Source organism: Aureobasidium melanogenum (genome assembly GCF_000721775.1).
Source record: "Aureobasidium melanogenum CBS 110374 unplaced genomic scaffold scaffold_26, whole genome shotgun sequence".
Classification (NCBI taxonomy): Eukaryota; Fungi; Ascomycota; class Dothideomycetes; order Dothideales; family Saccotheciaceae; genus Aureobasidium; species Aureobasidium melanogenum.
This window is the reverse complement of record NW_024470078.1, coordinates 36670-58465: the sequence shown is the minus strand read 5'-3', so window position 1 is coordinate 58465 and position 21796 is coordinate 36670. Positions and strand designations below refer to the sequence as shown.

Below are 21796 nucleotides of genomic sequence, written 5' to 3'. Positions count from 1 at the left end.
GATGAGAAACAGACTCATGAACGCCATGGGGCTTTCTGGCATGATGGCTCCGCCTCAAGAGCCTGTAGTGAGATCGTCAGTACTGCCTGTGCGATCTGCATCTACCAACTCATCAACACCACGAACCGCGTTACCCTCGCAAGTCCCCTTCACACCTGCGCCTGGCGCCCAACGTTCTGATGACGAGCATGAAGACGAAGAACCAAATAGTACATTCATGTCTGACGCCTCAGCAGATAATGGACCTACTCCAAAGCGAGCAAGACCTCGTCCATCGTTGAGGCCAGCCAGTACACAAGAGAAGAGGACAAGCATCGCGCCGAGGTCTGCAAGAGCTATGATGCGAACAAAGAGTGCTATTAAGAGACAGCCTTTGCAGGACATGCCGACCAATCGATCGCCTGTACGAGCCAGATCGCCGAGCAAAGTTGCATTCCACGACATCCAGAACCATGGATTTGGAATCAACACTGCCGAAAGGCGGGAACTAGAAGATTGGTCGTTTTCTGCAGACCACATAATGACGGGTACGCCAAGTGTAGGTTTAGGTGATAACGCAGAGGATGGTCTGGATGCAAGTACCACAGATGTTTAATTTGGGCATAATTGTTGCTTATGATTTACTGGATACCCAACGAAAGATTATTTTCAGTAAAACCTGATGCTTATCAGAAAGTGACATGTGCCTTTTCGATGTATGTGCCGTCAAGCCAGGGTGGGTGCATGGCATGATGCATGGTCTCACATGCAGGGAGATCAACCTGCAGGGCATTCATTTCCTTCCTCACTTTCAAGCTCAAAACATAGCTGAAAAAAGCAGCAAACAATGACTGGACTGCCGTTTCATCAGCTTAGTGTGTGTCTAGTCACAAGACGCAGCTCGAGTGATACTAGCGGATATGATAGTTCGTCAGATGGGACTTTTCAGAACCAGACTCACTGGCTGCAAACGCGACCAGAGACCTTGACATCAAGATGCAACCCAGATGCCGCAAATACCACTTAATCTACCACTTCTGAGGTTTTGAGCATGCATCGGTGCTCTCCGGAACAAAGCGGTGAAATTGACAGGCAAATCCTCACTTCAGAATGACGGCTTCTGCTTCTCGTCTGTTTGTACTGTGTTTGTGCATTGCCGCCACCTTCCTTCCTCAGATGGATGGATTGAGCTTCACCACACCTTTTTCACACGAACTCGTCTATCGCACGCCAGCCTTGATCCAGCTTTAACTGGTCTTCATTCTTCGCTCCTCCATCTCAGCCCATAGTCTTTGTCCTAATAACCACATCCTTTTCGCGCCTCTTTTCCACTCTTACGCCCATGGAGAATCGCCCGTCAGACACAGAGCGCCGGCGCAGATATGGCCCTCATCGCTCAACTCAATCAGGCCATCCTGCTCGTCCTCCAGCTTCTGCTTCGCCTGCTTCGCCTGCTTCGCCTGCTCGCTCACAAGCTCTTTCTCCCGTCACAAATGGTCAACGTGCTTCTATAAAGAAGCCCAGACACAACACCAGTCAACAGCGATCTTCGTCCCAGAGATCTGTGACTAATGACACTCGTCAACGTGGTCCGCCGCAGCCAATCTACCCTGACAGCATTCAAAAGAGTGAAACCTACGTCCCAAAAGCTGGAGAGCCAACCTGGATCGAGATCGATAGCATCCCGCCAAGTCACAATAATCCCACGAGCCTACACCGTGTACTTTTCAACTATGGCCACGTCTCTCGCATCAACTGCTACGACAAGTTCAAAGCTTCAGCTCTTCTCACATTCGCCCGGCCTGCGCTCTTCGACAAGCCCACACTGCCTGGAGGCTGGAAGCTCGCTATCAAAGGTCATCCATACAGCTTTGACATGATCGAATCTCCAGCGGACTCTGCAAGAACCATACAAGAAAAAACCACAGTTCCAGTCGATCGGGTTGAGTTTGGTGTGATGACTGATGAGCACCACATGATGGTCATGCATACAGTCTCTGGTGCAGTGGATCATCCAGCTGTCCTCATGCTTGACCTGCATTCCGAGACCAGGCATTCGCTCAACTTTCGCTTCTTCCTATCCACTGAGCCTGAGGCCCCCTGGTACAGCGCTGAACTTCCTCTCAGCTCTCCTCTTGGTATCAAGCAGATTCGAACCTCTGATGGCCGGAAAGAGATGGTTATCACTTCCCAGTTCCCTCCGAAGTGGTGGCAGAGTATTGGGCGCGACCTTCTTGAGGAGGTTCACCAAACCCAGCCTGGAGCTCGCAAATATTTCGAATGGCCTAGAGGCTGGCGCCGCGTCACCGATATCGATCTCAATCCTGATGAGCGTGAGCTCAGTCCGGTCGCATTTGTACCTCCCACTCCAGTGGTCGACACAGGTCGCTGGCTGACATGGAAGTTGAGGTTCTCTCCCGAGATGGACGAATTTGCTTACAACACAATCGTCGAGGTGTTAGAGGCTCACAACGCGGCTGTACAAGAGTGCGATCCTGCTGAGTTTGACACCGTTGCGCGAGAGGATCCAGTCGTCTGGGACCTACTCGACCCACACCAGGCTTCTTACGAATCAGATCTCCATGAGATGCAAGATGAGATGATGCATCTTAGCCAAAGCATCCGCTATCAACTTGAGGTATGTATTTCCAACAACAAAATTCTCGAGTACACTATGAGCCGAGAATTTCTGTCCAAGCTTAGTGCCTTGGATAGAGACTTTGTTCGCGATCCCAGCAACCCCTCAGTCGTCTCACCAGCTTTCATCCTCCTCGAAAATGTGGCGGATTCAAGGCGAACATTCTTCAATCCCATGGAGATCTTCGACACTTACGAACTGAGATACCCACGAAAGCGTCGAATCCCCAAAGGCTGTGTCTTGATGAGGACAGCCGTCATCACCCCTACGACTTTCTACGTCAAGACACCAACCGTAGAGGTATCAAACCGTGTCGTCAGGGATTATCTCTATTGCGTCGATAATTTTCTGCGCGTCAAGTTCGAAGATGAAGATCCTTTCGGACGTCTCATGCCAGTGGCGAAATATGAGAACCAGCACGAGGTGTGGGCTCGTATCGAGCGTTGCCTCCGTCATGGCATCGACATCGCCGGCCGCCATTACGACTGGCTTGCGTGTGGTAACTCGCAATTCCGTGAGAGAGGTGCCTACTTCTTCGCGCCCTACAGTGAAGAGAAGACTGCCCGTAGCATCCGAATGTCGCTTGGAGACTTTTCCAGTATCAATATCGTCGCGAAGTGCATGGCTCGCATTGGCCAATGTTTCTCGACCACCAGAGCTTCTACGGGCTTCGGGAATGTCAAAGCTACGCTAATTAAGGATATCGAGAGGAATGGCTATTGCTTCACCGATGGTGTGGGTAAGATTTCCAAGTTCATTGCTCAAATGGTAGCCAACGAGCTGTACGCCGCTTCTGGTACCGATGAACATCCATCTGCGTTCCAATTCCGTATGCGTGGTTTCAAAGGGGTCCTGGTGGTGGATCCTGCCTTGAAAGGAAACACCGTCCACGTCAGACCCAGTCAGCGTAAATTCGACGCAGCAGGTAATGACAAGCTCGAGATCATCAAACCTTCGAAATTCTCTTCGTCAACTCTCAACCAGCAGCTGATCCTTGTTCTCACTTCTCGAGGGGTGCCAAAGCAGGTCTTTGTCGACAAGATGGCGAAAGAACTGCATGATATTGACCTGGCAATGAACGACGAAGCTATAGCTTTAGAAATGCTTCAGAAGAACGTCGACTTCAATCACATCACTCTGACCATGTCGGGAATGATACTCGATGGATTCATGGACGCCAATGAGCCTATGTGCCAAATTCTCCTTCAGCTTTGGCGTACCTGGAATTTGAAACATCTCAAGGAAAAGGCCAAGCTATTCATAGAGAAGGGTGCATTTGTACTTGGATGTGTCGATGAGACAAACACACTCCGAATGGATTCGGGCGAGCTTCCTGAGATATTCATTCAGGTGCCAGGTGAGAAGGAGGGCGAATGGAAGACTGCGCAAGGTATATGCTTACTCGCTCGCAACCCGTCCTTGCATCCTGGTGATATTCGTGTTGTCAGAGCTGTTCAATGCGAAGCTCTGAAGCATCTCAAGAATGTTGTTGTCCTTCCGCAGCAAGGAGAACGACCGCTTGCCAATATGTGCTCTGGCGGTGATCTTGATGGTGACGATTATCTTGTCATGTGGGATGATGACTTGCTTCCGCCAGTTGATCAGAGGAACTGTGAACCCATGAACTATGATCCGCCAACACCTGTCATGTGTGCTGGACCTGTGCAGGACGAACAATTTTTCAAGTTCTTCATCGACTATATCAAGAACGACAATCTTGGTTCTATTGCCACCAGTCACCGTGTCCTGGCTGATGAATATGGATCAGATGGAGGAGTGGCGCATTACACCTGTAAGGAGTTGGCTCAACTTCACTCCAAGGCAGTCGATTTCAACAAGACTGGCGTTCCTGCCATCATGGCTGAAGATCACTGGCCCAAAAAATATCCCCATTGGATGCCATGGAAGCCCAAAGCAAAGCAGCGTATATCCGAACAAGTTATCGGAGTGCTGTTTGATATGGTGCAGCCCCAGCCGTTCGTCCCTCAGCTGGAGCAACCGTTCGATAGACGCGTCCTCGATGCTTACACCCTGAGTGAGTCTCATCTAGAGAAGGCAAGAGAGTTTAAGCTCGGGTACGATCAGCAGTTGCATCGCATCATGGTTCAGCACAACATCAAGACCGAGTTTGAGGTCTGGACAGCCTTCGTCATGGATCACAACAGAGAGCAAGGCTGGTTCACGTTGGCAGAAGACCTCGGAAACCTTATGAGCACCATCAAGGCAGACTACCAAAGCCAGGTCAGAGAGTACCTCGGTCTTGCCGACCCTGGTTACTCAATCTCCGAAAAGGCGTTTGGCATCCTCGCGCCTTTCGTGGCTGCCATGTACGCCGTCACAGCACAAGAGGTAACGCGATGGAAAGAGAGCAAGTTGGTGTCGATAGACGAAGACACAAGAGGCGCTCCTCTGATCACATACCCCTGGCTCTTCAGCAGAGAACTGGGAAAGATTGCCACCATGCAGTCCGGGCCTTCAGCATTACAGGCTGAGTTTGCATCTAAAGGTGGAATCAGGCGTAGAGCGCCAGTCGTCAAGTCCAGTTACAAGACGGAGCTTCATAGTATCAAGCTCGAGCCTCTTGCGGAATGGAAGCCTGAAAATGCTGTGGGTGACCGCGTGGGAAAGACAGCTTTCGATGTCACAGAGATTGACGACATCAGAGAGGTGACATTGCAGGCGGTCGAAACAGAACACTCTGAACAGAAGATGGCTCAGGACGGTGAAGTAATGAAGGAAGTCGTGAAGGAAGTGGTTTCAGAGAATGAATCTGAAAACGCGCAAGCTGTGGAGGAAGAAAGTGTAGAGGAGGCATTCACACCCGGAGAGTCCGAAGAGGAAGAAGCCTTGGAAGAAGCGCCAGAGAGAGAAAAGGAAACCAAGGAGAAAGACGTCGTGCAAGAGGGAACGACGAAAGACGAAGAGGCAGAGGAGGTCGAGGATGCCTTCGATCGTTTGATGGCCATGACATCGTAGCCACTTGCAGCAGTTGTAGACTCATAAAATAATCCCAGTCTCTTTTCCCCCTCAAATCTCTCACCCAACACTAGCCTCACCCCTCTCAAACACCCTGACACCCCCATCATTCTGCACAAAATACAACGCCTCCAATTCCTTCCTCTCTTGCTCTTTCACCTCATCCTCCACATCATCATCCCAAGCTCCTCCTCTACTCACCCTAATCACACCACTAACATCCCTAGCTTTCCCTGTATCCAGCGGTCGCAAACTCAACACCCAAGTACTGATATGCGCCTGCTGAACCACAAACGCCGCATGAGCAGCTTCCAGCGGTGTGGCTTTATGTTGCAGATCTGGGAGTGCGGCGGCAAGGAAGGGGAAATCGGCTTCGAGCACCAAGGTTGTTGTTGACACCAACGAGCGCAGGGATAAGAGTAAAGAAGAAAGGGCAGATGCGGACGGGGAAGAGGAAGTTGAGAGAAGGAGGGTTGGTGCGTCGAGGATTAGATGGATTCTACGAGACGGGTGGGAAGAAGAGAGGGTGGTGAGGAGAGAGGTTAGAGATGAGTGGGTTGAGGAGATTGAAGAGTCTTTGAGGTGGACTGTTTTTGAGGGTTGGGTCGGAGGGGGTTGTGTTTGTTGTTGGGGTGCCTGTGGTTGTGGTTGCGGAGGAGTGGCAGCTGGTGGACCACGAGAAGGTATGGGACCTCTAGATGGCAGAGGACCGCCTCGACTCGGCAATGGCGATGCAGGAGTGTTTCTCATAGGTAGTGTTCTTTGTGCTGCAGGAGCTGTTGTCGCTGGCGCAGTTGCAGTCGTTGTATTCGACGTCGCGACAGGAAACAAATGCGTCAGCCCATCCACAAAAACAAATTTATCCTGTTGAGCCAGACGAGCCAGATCGATACCCTATTTCAATCCCTTATATCAGTATTCCTTCCTCTTTTCCATTCCTCTTCGTTTGAATCTGGGTGTCTTACAGCGCCTCTTCTAGCCTCGCTTCTCCAGAATTCAAAGTCGCGCATCCAAGACACCAAGACTACGGTTACATCCTGCTCTTCTGAGGGTTGGGAGTCTTCTGTGGGAGTAAATGCGCTTCGTAGCAAGCGGGTGACCAGCCATTGGGGAGAGGAGTCGAGGACGCCGGTGAGGAGGAGTTGGGATCCGGGGGTGGGGAGACGGAGGTAGGGTTCTAAGAGTGGCGGGGTGCGGTTGCGTGTGCTCATTGTTACTAAGACTATTCCAGAAGGAAGACGGCGATGTCTGTATGGTTATGATGTTCGCGGGCAGTGACTTTTCGAGTGCTGTGGTGGGGTTGGAACGGTGACGTGGGCGCCGACTTTTTTTCTGAAGCTTCGAGTTTGGCTTGTGATTCTTGGCAATATATTTCACAGACAGATGAATACAGCAATTGGATTAATTATGGACGGCATGGGTGTTTCGATGTCTATTTGTCTGCTATTTGTAATAGCTCTGTTGTCCTCTTCTGCATCTTGGCCCTTTAAGTCTGATCGCCACTTCTTCAGCTTGGTGGACCGGGTCTGAAGCAGTTGCCCGAAGGCTGTCTGATGCTCAGGCAGAGGCATGCTACATGAGAGTGATCTGGATTGATTCCTCTGAAGCTCGAGTATATCCCATGTCGAAGATGGGCTCTTCTTCTCATGCAGCTCGAAAAGCTTCCTTCTGCTATGCTTGCTTGAGGAACCATCTCTGTAGCAGATGAAAAGCTGTACTGTATGCGAAGCTGCTGGTGGCAGAATGCAGGCGGTTTATGATGTCTTCTTCTCACTCGATATTCCAGGCTCAGACAGTCTTGACCAACTTGTTGACAAGCTTCTTCTGTGCCTGAAGGTCCAAATCCTTCTCATCCGTTTCGGTCAAGCATCTTCCAATAGCGACAGTCTCTGCGATGGATGAGCTGTCGACCCAGACTTTTCCATTTCTGCCAACAGCGACCTCGAACCTGACCTTCTCACCAATCTCTTCAAGCAGGCTAACACCACCCTTTCCAGCACCCATCATCAAGCGACGGGCAAATGCTGGCGAGACATCAAACAGCATGCCACCCTTGAGCGGACCAAGACCGTCCGACTTTCCAGTAGCAGGATTGACGCATTCGATCTCGACATCGCTCCACTTGTCTGCCTTGGATACACGAGCGTATACAAGAGCTCCGGAGTTGAGCTGGGGTCGTGTCTTCTTGGTAGCGCCTTCGAAAGCGAGCTGACCGAGCAGGACAGAGGGAGTATGCGGCGTCAGAGTGCAGTGATACATGTCGGTGGAGGAGCGTTGGACCATGGCGACAACAAGGTCGCCGGTGTGAGGGAGATAGCGGCCTCCAAGGTTCTCAATCCAGATGGCATTCTTCTTTGAATCGGTGCATAGTTCTCCAGCTTGAGTTGCGACGATCGTGACTGGTGGAATGTGTCGTAGACCGGGACCAAGAGTCAATGTGCGAGTAGTGTTTTGAGAAGGCAGCTGATCTGGCGACAGCTCCTGGCCAGGCAGGACAATGACGGTCGACGACATGATTGGATTGGTTTTCTGAAATTCACGGCGATGACGAAGGGCTGATCTGGATAAAGGCAGCGCAGCAACGGGACAACCTCGGCAGGAAATTTGTTCGAGGTCAAGAAAGTCTGGAGCGCAAAGTCCCATCCAAAAGATCAAGCACCCAATCCACCCTTGTCCTGTCGCCCTTTCCTTCTATTCCTGTTTGCGACAATCTCCCACTCCAGTCTTTTCAGCCGCTTCACCCACCCATCACATTCAAAATGAGCTCCGAAGGCGAGACCGCCCCCAAGGTTGCCATTGGTATCTCCTTTGGTAACTCATACAGCTCCATCGCCTACACCTCAGGCGAGGCCAAGGTCGAGGTTATCGCCAACGAGCTTGGTGACCGTCAGATCCCCACCGTCCTCTCCTACGTCGATGGTGAGGAGTTCCAGGGTACCGAGGCCAAGTCGCAACTCGTCCGCAACCCCAAGAACACCGTCGCATACTTCAGAGACTTCCTCGGAAAGGACTTCAAGTCGATAGACCCTACCAACTGCCACGCCTCTGCCCACCCCGTCGATGCCGAGAACACCATTGCTTTCCAGATCAAGGACACCGAGGCCGATGAGCAAAACACCCGCACAATCCACGAGATCACCGTCCGTCACCTGCGCCGTCTCGCTTCCTCCGCTTCCGACTACATGGGCAAGAAGGTCAACGCTGCCATCATCACCATTCCCTCAGACTTCGCCGATGCTCAGAAGGACGCCCTGAACAAGGCCGCCACCGATGCCGGTCTTGAGGTTATCCAATTCATCTCCGAGCCCGTTGCTGCTCTCCTTGCCCACGACGCCAAGATCAACGAGAACTCGACCCAGGACAAGAACGTCGTTGTTGCCGACATTGGTGGTACCCGTACCGACATTGCTGTTGTTGCCTCGCGCGGTGGTATGTACACCGTCTTGGCCACTGCCCACGACTACGAGCTTGGTGGTGCTCAGCTCGACCAAGCCTTGATTGACTACGCCGCCAAGGAGTTCATGAAGAAGAACAAGACCGACCCCCGTACCAACGAGCGCTCGCTCGCCAAGCTGAAGCTCGAGGCTGAGGCCGTCAAGAAGAGCTTGTCTCTCGGTGCCTCCGCTGCCTTCAGCATTGAGTCGCTCGCCGACGGTATCGACTTCAGCTTGACCATCAACCGCACCAGATACGAGCTTCTCGCCGGCAAGGTCTTCGGCTCCTTCAACCGCCTGATCGAGTCTGCTGTGGAAAAGGCTGGTCTTGACAACCTCGATATCAACGAGATTCTCCTTTCCGGAGGTTCTTCGCACACCCCCAAGATCGCCAGCAACCTCAAGTCCATCTTCGCCGATGCCACCGTCACCGCTCCCTCTACCAACCCCGCTGCCGTCAACCCCAGCGAGCTAACCGTCCGTGGTGCCGCCATCCAGGCCAGCTTGATCAGCGAGTTCGAGAAGGAGGATGTTGAGCAGAGCACCCACCCCGCCGTCACTGTCGCCCCTCACCTTGCCAAGGCCATTGGTGTTCTTGTTGGCGATGAGTTCGTTACTTTGATCGACGCCAACACCGCTGTTCCCGTCCGCCGCACTGCCCAATTCAACGCTGCCGAGGGTGATGTCCTTGTCAAGCTCTGCGAGGGTGTCAGCGAGATTAAGGTTACCAAGGAGGAGCCCGCTCCCAAGGAGGCCAACGGCGACGACGAGGACTCTGACGATGACAGCGACGATGAGCCTGAGGAGATCCGCGAGAAGATCTGGAAGGCCGGTGATGTTATTGCCGAGGCCGCTGTCAAGGACGTCAAGAAGGGCAGCAAGGTCGAGGTCCAGATCAACGTCAACGCCGACCTTTCAGTCCAGGTCATTGCCCGCGAGGTCGGTTCCAAGACCGGTGTCCGCGGTACCATTGAGGCCAGCGCATGAATAGTTCATCTCCCCTTGATCTCGCCTCCTCTTACGCCTCCCAAGAGCCGTCCTGCCACTCCCACAGACGCTCTTCACACTCCGCCCACTGCTTCTCCGATCAGTGTACCAACCTCTCCACCTCAGCCCGCCGCCGCCCCCATGAATTTTTTCGAACGGTTCTGTTTTGCATAGACGAAACGTAATGGTGTATTTCTGGTTCTGCTTTTTGTGTTTTCTAGAAGGGCCATGTCTCTTGGAGTTTTTCCCAATTTTCGTCTACAAAAGCAATGAATAGAAGAAAGAGAATTTCTACAACACAATCAAAGCATAGCGCATTTGTGTTTTTTTCCACTTCATTTGACTTGAGGTTTCCCGCTCGTAACCTATCTGACTCAAGTTCTGCCTCTGACAAAATGTGGAGGGTGGAGTCCTTTAATTCCTGGAAAGGGTTCTTGAGCTCTCAGTGAAATTTGCCAGGGCAGCATTTGGTGTTTCGCCCATTCATCAACATTGTCAGAGGTCAAAAGTAACAATTTTAACTGATGATTAGCCTTCTTTATCTATCGAATGAAAGGATGCACTTCCGTTCCTCACTCCTTCGTCTCCTGAAGAGGGTCATTTGGTATCGTTGGTACTTGTGCATAGAAAAGTGACAAGGTTGTACGCTCAGCGAGAAGGAAGTGGGTGACGTCAACGCGTCTTGCTCCCTTCCTTCCTTTCTTCATACGTCTTTAAGTCATTTGCTCTTTCACCGGCCTTGAACTCCTGAACTTTGATTTTCCGAAAGACACATACATCGTAATCATTAAAGGGTGATGATACGTTCACAAGGAGCCTCGATCCACGCCTGTCGCATTCGTGCTCAGCCTCCGTCTGCTCAGTACAGCAGTATGTTTCATCAAATCTCCTCGGTGTTCTCGACACCAACTGTCGCTTGCATCTCTTGGTCCATCGGAGTTTGATATGATGACTCTGCCATGAGTTTTTCAAGACCGAGGCCCTCATCATGCTCGACTGCCCCAGCTTCCCGAAGTATCCGCACTATCTCTTCGTCCCTGTTCAACAGCGCGATCTCAAGCGCTTCGTCTAGCTGCGCCCTTGCTCTCGCATCCAATAGCATCCTCACGATCTCCTCGTTACTCTTTTGAGCTGCTACAAGCAGCGGTGTCCTTGCTCGGTTGTCGGATCTATCTATGTCGACTTGGTGTGCTAACAGCGTCATGACTGACTTTGCGTTCTCGCCTCTCACAGCAAACCACAATGGTGTGAAGCCATGATCCGAACAGATGTTCTTGTCCACGCCAGTCTGTCCGAGTACAAGCTCAATTACCCCAGCCTTGTTGGATTCTGTGGCATGGTGTAACGGAGCAAATCCGCCCTCAGAGACAGGCGAGGTGCCATTCGCAATTCCTTGCTCAATTAAACTGCGACAAAGGCCTTCAAGGCCGACTGAAGCTGCTATCGTGAAAAGCGTCCGGCTGCCCGCTGACATATGCCTCGGATCCGTGCCCTCAACAGCCATGAGCATCTCTATCAGATCTTGCTTACTCGTCCAAGCTGCCCGCAATAATGGGGTATAATTGCGCCGAGAGATGTGAAGCGGATTGACATCATCGCGTTGCAACATGAAAGCAACTATATCAGAATTTCCGCCCGCGGCTGCCTCGGCGAAAGCAGTTTCGTTCCATCTGTTGACTGCCTCGATGTTGGTATGGTTGGTCTCTAGCAACAGTTTGACTACACTCAGATGGCCGCCGCGACAAGCATAGTGTAATGCTGTGTTGTTGAGCTTCTCCGTTGCCAAAACGACGCTCTCATCGTGTTCGATTAACAACCTGATGATCTCTGTGCTGCCGCTGTGAGCCGCAAGCATACAAGCGGTCGTCTTTTTTCTTGATCCATCCTGGTGAACCTTGACTTTGCCAGTCTGCAGGAGGCATCTGACGGCTTGGGTACGCGCAAACAAGGCAGCAAAGGCCAAAGGCGCATAACCATATTTATTCTCGACGTCAAAGTCGTTGCAGTTACCACTTTGAATTACAACAGGTGCGATTTCATCTGAGAGACAGCTGTAATGGAGACTTGTAGCCCCAATGTTGTCCTTGATCATTGAGTCCGCACCTGCTGTCACAAGAAGCTTGACGACCCGGGTGTTTTTTCGATCCAGACAAGCAAGTATCAACGGGGTATTGCCGTCTGAGTCTTGAGGGTCGACAGAAGCTCCTTCGTTCAAGAGCAACTCCACAACTGCAGCACTGCTGATGGCATTGTGTAAAGGCGTTGTTTTGGAGATTTTCGTGACAGCATTTACATCAGCTCCATGTGCGATGAGCAACTCTGCAAATGCCGGGTCAGGATTGCTGCGCTTGCACGCAGCATGAAAAGCAGTCCAACCAGGGTTCCCAGGATCTTCACTCTTTGCGTCGGCTCCGCCATCAAGCAAGAGCCTCAATACTTGCAGGTTCGCCTCGGAGGATGCGTACACGATCGGGCTGGGCCAATCTGATCCAGTAACGTTGACATCTGCATCAAAATCCAACAATGCTCTGATTGTTGCCTCATTCGTCCTCGCAGCATACTGGATAGGCTGTCGATTGTGCTTGTCCTTAGCCAGCGGATCTGCATTTGCTTTGAGAAGTATGCGGCAGAGTGTTGCGAAACCACTTTCTGCCAGTTTATGCAGTGGAGTCATGCCGTCAAGATCAGCAAGACTCACATCTGCTTCGTTCTCGAGAAGCAGTTCTGACATTGCCTCGGATGCTTCTGGACATTGCGCGAGGCAGTTCAAAACAGTATTGCCAGTGTTATCCTGTATGTTGATATCGGCACCACGAGACAAGAACAACCTTACGACGTTCTCTTTGCCTCGCTTGTTGGACAGATACGTATGCAGAGGCGTGCAACCATTGTGGTTCTTCCCGTTGACATCACAACCTTCGTCCAATAAAAGTTCCGCTACCGCATATAAGTTGTCGTCTTTCTCCGCTCGGACCGCGCAATGCAGAGCTGATTCGCTGCCCGGTACCGACTGAGCTGATGCTCCGCGTCTTAGCAATTCTCGTACGAGCTCATAGTCTCCCTCGGAAGCGGCATTATCGAGTACGGCGTATCCTTGTTGTGTACGTAGCGTGAGATCAGCCTTACCTGTTTCCAACAGCAGTTTGGCCGCTGCTGTTCTCGATCTGTCGGCAAGCTCATGCAAGGGTGTCCAGCCCCACCGGTCGACAACTGAGATGTCAGCCCCTGCAGCCAAAAGCAGTCTCACCACATCATCCGATCCTTCTCGTTCAGCACACGCCACCGCCAGAAATGTCATGTTGTCGTTGTTTCTTGCTTCAATATCCACGCCGTATTCTAGAACATTTCGCACAACATCGACGGATCCTCTGATGGCTGCTTCGTGGAGAAGTGTCTGACCAGCAGCACTTTTGATATCAATCCCCGCCCCAGCATCGACTAGAGCTTGTAGAATGGCTTGATCACCTCGTTTGGTAGCAAGATGAAGAGCACCTGATCACGGTATAAGCAAGCTTTGCAAGAAGGTAACGAATGAGAAACTTACTGATACCATCGTTGTCTGTCGCATTGACTTTGACGCCTTTCGAGACAAACAGCTTGATGGTGCTAGCATCACACTTTCCGTCTCCTCCGATAATCTCATGGAGTTCTGTCCTTCCCGTGGCGTCTGGTTCACATATTCCACCGTTCTTCAAAATGTACTCGATTACCTTCAAGTGGTTTTCTCGACAAGCGAAGTCTAAGGCCGACCTGCCTTCGTTGTTTTTGACATTGATCTTTGCCTTCTTTGAGATGAGCAGTCGTACCAAACTGAGATCGCCAGCTTGTGCTGCCATGTGGAGAGCAGTCTTTCCATCGAAGTCCTGAGCATCAACATTTGCTTCTGCACGGAGTAAAAGCTGGATAATCTCTTGAAACTGACCGTCTCGACACACTGCGGCTGAAAGCAGCGCAGTGCGCTCGTAATCACCGATGATATTCGGGTCTGCCCCCTTTCTTAAGAGAGCCTGTGCGGTCGACAGATGCCCGTGTTCTGCTGCGATGATCAACGCAGTATCGTCGTCCAGTGCTTTGAAGTTCACAAGAGCACCTCCTTTTTCCAGGAGTAGTCGACATAGATCATGATTGCCAGCTTTGGCTGCGGCAATCAGAGGCGTCTTGCCGAAGTCACTTCGACAATTTACTTCAACACCATCCAGCGAGAGTAAGTATTCCACGACCTCTTTGTGTCCATTTACGCACGCAGCCAAGAGTGGGCCAAATGTGGTATCAGCCTGATGATTGACGTCCACCTCTTTCTCACCAATAAGCCTCTTGACAATCTCGAGATTATCCGCAAATGCAGCTACGTGTATCGGTGCTTCGCCTTTGATGTTATTATAGTTCCAGTCGAGACCTGAGTGCTCTTCGAATGCATCTATCAGGCCAAGCTTTGCTATCACAAATGTCTGTGTCGGCTTATGTCCGTTCAGACATGGATTCTCGAAGTCGGTCACTGACGAGAAATACTCTTGTCGCTCGGTGCTTTCCAATGCGTCATGTTTCCAGTTGCCAAATGCATCGTCGTCTCTTAAGAATGACTCCAATTTTTCGCAAAGATCATCACTGCGAGTTTTGACTTTGAGAGAGTGGTATACCCAGTTGACAACTGAGTAAGCGTAGAAGCTGTTCGCATTGGGATCAGGGCGAGTCTCCTCATCCCATGACTTTCGTCGAGATGACGAAAATTCCTCTAGACATCTTGATGCGGCGAACGTGTGTAGGGAGTCTTCATCATATCCTTCCTTTTTCTCGAGGAACTCCTGAACAGACAAGTGGGCGAATCTTAACGTGTCAATCTCACTCTCCTCGTCGGCGATCACCAAATTTCGGCAAAATTCCAACACATCATCTTTCATCAGCTCATCTCCAGCATCGGCCACAGCTTCAGAATGGCGCCAATTGTGAGTGGACGCCTAGCGACCAAGAGCCATCGAAGCACGGATTCTGCGATCTCTCTGCTGCTCGGTCCGGAACGTATGATACGCTCAAATATGCTTTCGTATAGCTGGCCAATTTCTGTAGGGTTCTTCTCAAGCTCAATTCGAACATCTTTTTCTCGCTTGATGCCCTCGTCGCACAAAGTCTGAAGCTGAAGCTTGACCCATAGGAACCTGGTCGAGTCAGCAAAGTTCTTGAATTGTGTTGATCTTAGGGAGTGCTGCATTCGACACACTCTAGACCAAAGGTGGAGTACATTTGGCAACACCCAGGGACTGCGCAGATCACCAAAACATCCTACGAGAGCCTCCTTTGGCACTCGAATGGAGCTTGACTTGGATCCGATAGGCCCCGTGTTCCACAAATGTGCTCTTCCACATGATCACTGTGTCTCCGCGGCTACATTAAACTTGAACACGGACTTACATTCCTTGTGCAGAATCATTCAACTTCTGGATTATAGTCTCCTTTAATTCATCGCTCACCTTGCCTCTAAGCAGTCGCTTGTCAGAAATAACTCGATTGACCTCCGAGGTGACATATTTACGGATGTCGTCTTTGTTGTCGCCCTGCCCGATACCAATATGGACCGGAAACTCATCCTTTGGCATATCCTGGCAGACCTCACTACGGCCAGAGATGATGACTTTCACAGATGCCTTCTCCATGATTGTTTTGATCGACTTGAGAAGATCTAACCTTTCTGCGCATTCATCCAAAGCATCAATCAGAATCATTGCCGTGCGGTCACCTACGAGCTTCGGGATCAAATCAGTCAGAGCCTTTACGCTGAGGTGGTCGGGCTGGTCGGCATTTTTCTCATCGGCATCCTTCTTTTGAGCGTTGTACGCCTCGAGGAACGCTGGCTCTGGTAATTTATCTACGCCGGTGAACGAAAGCTGTCTTGCTATCGATCCGAGGATCTCTTGTGTCTTAGTACGTTGCTGCTCCGAACCGTTGCAATAAAAGTAGGCCATCTTTGGCCCATCGAAGTTTGTCTTTCGTTCATCCAGAAGATTCTCAATGATGACTGACCTGTTTTGCGTCAGCTTCAACAACATCTGAAGATGACACATACTGACATCAGCTTCGTTTTTCCGCAGCCAAGTGAGCCACAGAGTAAAATGGCACATGACTTTGACGATTGCTTCCAGTCAATGTAGTGATGGCGTTCCATTAGCCACATTCCTGTACCCTCTAATACGTCTTCTTTCGCTTTTTATGATGACTCTGCACAGGAACTGTCGACATCCACTGGAATTTTTGGGATATCTCCTCTCCTGCAAAGAGTGAGCTTTCGTGCATGGAAAGTGTGCTGACACGTACGTAATCTCTCATTTCTCATCTCGCTGATTTCCGCAGTCAGTTCGTCTATAGGTTCAAGTTTCTTCATCATGTCACGAGAAAGTTGACGCAGTCTTTCGAGCTCTTGGGTATTGGTCAGCGGATATACTTGATCCGACCACGGGACTTCTCTCACCATCTCGTGTCGACTCCGCAGTCTCCTGGATCTCGCTAAGCTTTCGATCGGAATCTTTCTTCTCTGCAGCTTCATCAGTCATGTGTTCTACTTTGCCATAGCAGATTTAGTCGTCATACTTTCAGCGTCAATGATCTTGAGAATCTCATCAACCTCGCCGTGGCCGGCCCTAAAATCTGCGATAGGCACCTCGATCAAGTCATGCGGAGATTTGAAGGCGCTTCCACCAACTCGTTCTTCACCAATAATCAGCACATTTCGCCACTCGCAGTTGCCTTGTTTTCCACTTACCCCATGTACTTTTGTCGTAGTAAGTTTTTGCGATACTCAGATATCTCAGGATGGAGACGTATAGCTTTGTTATGCGATCTGTGAGTTGAGCTTTCAGGGAAGACTCTTCGAGCAAGTACAAGCTCTCGACTACGGCGTATCTGGTGATCATTGCAGACACCAATTCGATACCTTCAGCCATGCCTTGAAAGCTCATGCTGTCGTTTGTCGCAATCTAATGCTCTTTCCGTCAGAATTTCGAGCCTGTGAAAGATGGAAATTGATATACTCACATTCAACAACAACCTTACACCCGCCCAGGGCAATGCAGCATGACCTGGATCATACTGAACTAGGGTATCGCCAATCTCCCTGAATTGTATTAAGAATTTGGTCAACTTATTGAAATAATGTCTCAGCGGCACTTCGCCCTTTTTTGTCCTGATTTTGAATGAGTTTTTGTTCACTTTATCTTCACTGTTTCTCACTCCTACTAAGACGCCATCAATGGTTGTGTTGGATCTTGAGATCTCAAGTGATTTCTTTTCTTTTTCGGGCAATCTTTCCACAGCATCTTGCCATAGGTTATGGGAGAGAAAGCGGTGCATTGATCTCTTCGGATCTAACAAGGGAGAGGGAGTCGATGGGCGAGAAGATCCCTTGTTGTACACATCGCCTGCTCTTTGAGGTATGGGAATGTGCAGGATATTAGCACCAGGCGCGATTGCTTGGTAGGGTGGTGGAGGATCCATTCTTTCTATTGCTTCTTCTTGTGCTTCAGATATGATGATGAGAGCCTGGTTTGTGGTAACAAAGAGGGAAAAGAAAGCAAAGGTAAGGTGAGAATATCACCTCCCTATCACCCCCTCTTCGCAAGCCAGCCCGCCCATATCAGCTCAGCCTTGTTCTCATGCACCTGGCTTGCAGGATCATTCAAGGCTTGATAAGCTGGAGGTCTCATGCATCTTACGATTCGCTTTGAGGCTTCTAAGACGAACCCGAATCAGCTTGTCACTTTGTTTCCAGCCTGCTGACAGTCGCAGATTCAGCTCTACTTTTGTGTCGGTAGCTGCTCCGATAGTCGAGTCTACAGAAAACAAGGCAATAAAAACCGCTTTTTCTGTTTCGGCTGTCTGCCTGACAGGATGTGGCTGCTAAGCTGTAAGAAGCGATCCGATGATTCGTCATTGAAGACATACCATGCACGGGACAAACATATTGTGGCTGAAAGCATTGGGGGACATTCTGATTCATCTTATTCTGTATGTCTGGCATCATGTTACTTCTTTCATCGATGAGTGTTCGTGCTAGAACTCTGTCATTGTGTTCCAGTATCTTGTGCACATCTTCCAGTAGCTATGGAAAAAGGCTACAAAAATGCGCAAAACTATTCAGGCGTGTATGTTCGTCTCACTGAGAGATTGCTTTGTCTAAGGTATTTCCGTGGCAATATCTTTGATCTGAGAAGTGTTGTATAGCCAAACTTACGGTAATATGGAGTTGAAGTCACTAGTTTTGAAAATGCAAATATGCTGTTCGAAATGTAAAAGTGTGGCCATAGGAAGGTCATCCGAAGGAGCGATCCAGCGTGTATGACCCCTTCTGTTGACATCGGTCACCATCAACTTCTGAGCCTCGCTCCGCGGTTCACATCTCCACCTCCACCTCCTTCCTTCATGCACTCCGCACCTTGGACACACGTCATGCATCGATCAAAGAAGATCGTCCTTCAAAAAAATGCTTGCTGCCATTTTAGCCGACAAGAAAATCTCGTATACAGCAAGGCGGGGTTGCCTTGGAGAGATCATGGGGGTTGCATTCGGTACAATAGCTGATCGACCTGCCTTGCTAGTGTGGACTTGGTAGGCAAGGTGAAGTATAAATTGGTTCCGTCTCCTCTCTGCTCGAGCATTGGCTTTCTATCATAAGCTAGATCTCTATCCTCATCATGTCGCAATTGATGGTACTTGCTTTGACTGCGCTCCCAGCAGTCCTGAGTCTTCAGCTACCTGGCGGTATTGGAAAACTGCCAGCTTTAGGATGGAACTCATGGGTAAGCTTGCCACAGAGATCACTTTTACAATGAGGCGTTGACGTCCTTGTTAGAATGCCTATGGCTGCGACATTGACGAGGCTCGCATTCTGCAAGCAGCCAATGCCATGAAAGACTTGGGCTTCCAAGCCGCCGGGTATGAGTATGTCAACTCTGATGACTGCTGGTCTCAGATGTCGGGAAGAGACGCTGTAACACATCAGCTGTTGCCCAACTTCACGAAATTTCCTGAGGGCATCAAAGGCACTGCGGACAAGGTACATGACTTGGGCTTTAAATTCGGTATCTACTCGAGCGCAGGCACCATGACATGCGGCCACTACTCTGGCTCGATCGGCTATGAGAACATTGATGCAGAGACATTCGCTTCATGGGGTGTTGACTACCTCAAGTATGACAACTGCTTTCCGCCAGAAGAGTGGTACGACGACTGTTTGTCATGCGAGCCAGACCCAAGTTTTTCTCCTACCGGCATCATCAATGGTACTTGTTCCAACAGCACTCCACCTGTACACCACTACTCGTATGATCGTCCGATCCCTATTTGCGCAGATGGATGGCCTGTTGATGGTATCAACTATACGGCCAAGTACACTGCGCTGAGGTTCCGCATTATGGGCAATGCCTTGTTGGCGCAGAACAGGACTATCTTGTACAGTCTGTGCGAGTGGGGTGTTGATCTGCCATGGACTTGGGGAAATGGTACGGGTCAATCATGGCGTATGTCGAACGACATCAACCGTAAGTGAAAAACCCTATACGCCATAGAGTAATCGACTGATTCGAGTACAGCTTCATGGAGCCGCATCCTGGAAATTTTGAACCAGAACTCATTCTTGTCCGACTACGGTAACTTCTACGGCCACAACGATGCAGACATGCTCGAAGTCGGAAACGGCAACCTCACCGACGCAGAAGTCCGCTCGCACTTTTCGCTTTGGGCCATGATGAAGTCGCCCCTGCTCATTGGTACCGACGTGACAAAGCTCAGCAGCCACAATATCGGTGTCTTGCAAAACAAGGCACTACTTGCTTTCAACCAAGACCCGGTTTATGGCAAGCCGGCCGCGCCGTACAAATGGGGCATCAATCCAGATTGGACCTATAATTCTTCATTCCCAGCCCAATATTGGTCTGGAGCATCGTCAAATGGCACGATGGTGGCTTTGTTCAATCCTTTGAATGACACGGTCTCGATGACCGCTGATTACAGCGAAATTCCGGAGCTTAATGCAGGAGGATGCTATCAGGTTTTGGATGTCTGGAACAGCACTGATCTTGGGTGCAAGGAGAAGAGCGTTACTGTGGATGTCGCTCCTCATGATACTGCCGTGCTGCTTTTCGAGCATTCGTGCTGAGTTTGATACAGACAGATATAAAAAGAAACTTGAGGTAATGTGATTTAAAGAAAGCAACTTGTTTCTTGTGTTGGATGCTTCCTTGAAATTGTTCCAATGATAGTTGGCGAAGTTGAGAGAGTCCGATTCCAAGATGTAGGGTGAGAGCCGTTTCCTCTCCCGTAGTGCATCGTCTCCTCTTCGCGAGACCTTGATTGCGCCCTTAGATGTCGGTCGATTGGTCCCAATCAAGTCGCTTTCGCTCCGCTTCCAGCTCCTTCGGTTCAATATAATAATGAGTCTGTTCGTTACTTATGAAGAGGAAGTAGACTTGATCTGAGAACGCGCTCCAGGCCCTTCTCCAGCGCACCATGATTTCATCACTGCTTCCCTCCATTCTTGCACATTTGATCGCAAGACCAACGACCAATCATCCACACCCAAGGTCCATCCTTCCTCTGCCCATAGCAACACCAACCCCATCTCCATTCCCTCACCCTTGCTTCACCCCATCTACCCCCTCCACTCCGATCACCTGCTTCCCAGCCCTAGCCTTTTCCACCCTCGCCCCCATCATCCCCACAATCACCATGACAGCACCAATATTGGTAATCCACAACCAAGCTTTAAGCGCAAACTCCAACTCGTCGTAGGAAGAAATCCATTTGTTAAAGGCAATCAGCAAAAGAATGAGAAAGATTGGAAGGCCGAAATCGTTGTTGGCGAGTTTTTGGCGGAGGGTGAGGGGTTGTGGTTGTGAGGACGACATTGTTGTTGCTCTTTGTTGGTGAGAGGAAATTTGTGGGTTGTTTTGATCAGTTGCGAGTACTTGGTGGTGGTTGTGACTCGTGAGTGATATGGAGGAAAGCGAGGTTGTCTGGACCGTTTTGATGGTTCGACATTTAGGTCTCGAAGGAAGAAGGTTTACGCTAGGACGAGAAAGGAAGGAGGTATACAGATACATGTCTTTGGGAGGAATTAATGCGAACAATTACAACTAAAACCAGAACTGGACACCGCACTTCTTCTTCTCACTCATCTCCCTCGCAGCAGCTGATGTATTCGCTTGCCTCATCAATGCTTGTCCTGCGCAGACACCTACAACCAACCCAACCATAACACACACCAAACAAACCCAAGCCCCAATATTCCATCTCACATCCCAAGTCAAAGCCCAAAGACCAAACGTATCAATCAGGAAAGCCAGTATAGTAGCAATGATTGCTCGTGTCGAGTCAACTTTTGCCTTTTCGTCGTCGCCCTCCTCGCCAAAGTCCCAGGACAGGTAGATTCCACAGATTGTGAGAGCGAGACCACAGTTGGCAGTCAAGAGCCAAAAATAGTCATTGTTGGTCCACTTATCGACGTAGGAGGGAAACCAGATATCGAAGTAGATGAGCAGACAGCTGAGAATTGCTGCGGTTATTGGTCGTTTTGGAATGGTCGTTGCGTTGGGATTTTGCATTTCAATCTCTTCTATGGAATGCGACTTGGACATTCTGGAGGATTGTTTTGAGAGAAGGTGGGTTGTAGAAATGTATGGGGTGTCGTTGGAGCAAGTAATGGCAAGATGAATATCAAAGGTAAGGGATGAAAGGTTGGATCCTTATTCCCGGGGTTACGTGCGAAAGCGTTAAGGTTGGAGGGAAGATGAATATGTTC

At 50.1% G+C, this 21796-nt stretch overlaps 8 protein-coding genes across 8 annotated transcripts; 3 read left to right on the top strand and 5 right to left on the bottom strand.

Annotated features, from left to right (window-relative positions):
• Positions 1 to 2401: 2401 nt before the first annotated feature.
• On the top strand, positions 2402 to 5077 carry M437DRAFT_57410 (RdRP-domain-containing protein; the record flags this gene model as incomplete). The annotated part of the gene is made up of 1 exon (XM_041023222.1): positions 2402 to 5077. A coding segment is annotated over one exon (2676 nt), but the record flags the coding sequence as incomplete, so codon positions are not given.
• A 576-nt stretch (positions 5078 to 5653) lies between these two features.
• On the bottom strand, positions 5654 to 6804 carry M437DRAFT_57359 (uncharacterized protein; the record flags this gene model as incomplete). Its single annotated transcript, XM_041023213.1, has 3 exons — positions 5654 to 6229; positions 6416 to 6487; positions 6559 to 6804. The coding sequence occupies 3 exons, from the start codon at positions 6802 to 6804 to the stop codon at positions 5654 to 5656; spliced, it is 894 nt and encodes a 297-aa protein (XP_040876193.1).
• A 577-nt stretch (positions 6805 to 7381) lies between these two features.
• M437DRAFT_57454 (uncharacterized protein) lies at positions 7382 to 8107 on the bottom strand (the record flags this gene model as incomplete). The annotated part of the gene is made up of 1 exon (XM_041023231.1): positions 7382 to 8107. The coding sequence occupies one exon, from the start codon at positions 8105 to 8107 to the stop codon at positions 7382 to 7384; it is 726 nt and encodes a 241-aa protein (XP_040876192.1).
• A 245-nt stretch (positions 8108 to 8352) lies between these two features.
• Positions 8353 to 10014, top strand: M437DRAFT_69202 (putative ribosome-associated complex subunit SSZ1; the record flags this gene model as incomplete). The annotated part of the gene is made up of 1 exon (XM_041025240.1): positions 8353 to 10014. The coding sequence occupies one exon, from the start codon at positions 8353 to 8355 to the stop codon at positions 10012 to 10014; it is 1662 nt and encodes a 553-aa protein (XP_040876191.1).
• A 2770-nt stretch (positions 10015 to 12784) lies between these two features.
• On the bottom strand, positions 12785 to 14369 carry M437DRAFT_10001 (ankyrin; the record flags this gene model as incomplete). The annotated part of the gene is made up of 2 exons (XM_041018544.1): positions 12785 to 12865; positions 13950 to 14369. Coding segments are annotated over 2 exons (501 nt in total), but the record flags the coding sequence as incomplete, so codon positions are not given.
• A 2400-nt stretch (positions 14370 to 16769) lies between these two features.
• Positions 16770 to 16946, bottom strand: M437DRAFT_34693 (uncharacterized protein; the record flags this gene model as incomplete). Its single annotated transcript, XM_041019285.1, has 1 exon — positions 16770 to 16946. A coding segment is annotated over one exon (177 nt), but the record flags the coding sequence as incomplete, so codon positions are not given.
• Positions 16947 to 18692: 1746 nt separating this feature from the next.
• Positions 18693 to 20155, top strand: M437DRAFT_87783 (alpha-galactosidase 1; the record flags this gene model as incomplete). Its single annotated transcript, XM_041028710.1, has 3 exons — positions 18693 to 18797; positions 18851 to 19538; positions 19590 to 20155. 3 exons carry the CDS (start codon positions 18693 to 18695, stop codon positions 20153 to 20155), a joined length of 1359 nt encoding a protein of 452 aa, XP_040876188.1.
• A 976-nt stretch (positions 20156 to 21131) lies between these two features.
• Positions 21132 to 21632, bottom strand: M437DRAFT_69199 (uncharacterized protein; the record flags this gene model as incomplete). Its single annotated transcript, XM_041025239.1, has 1 exon — positions 21132 to 21632. The coding sequence occupies one exon, from the start codon at positions 21630 to 21632 to the stop codon at positions 21132 to 21134; it is 501 nt and encodes a 166-aa protein (XP_040876187.1).
• Between the last annotated feature and the right edge of the window lie 164 nt (positions 21633 to 21796).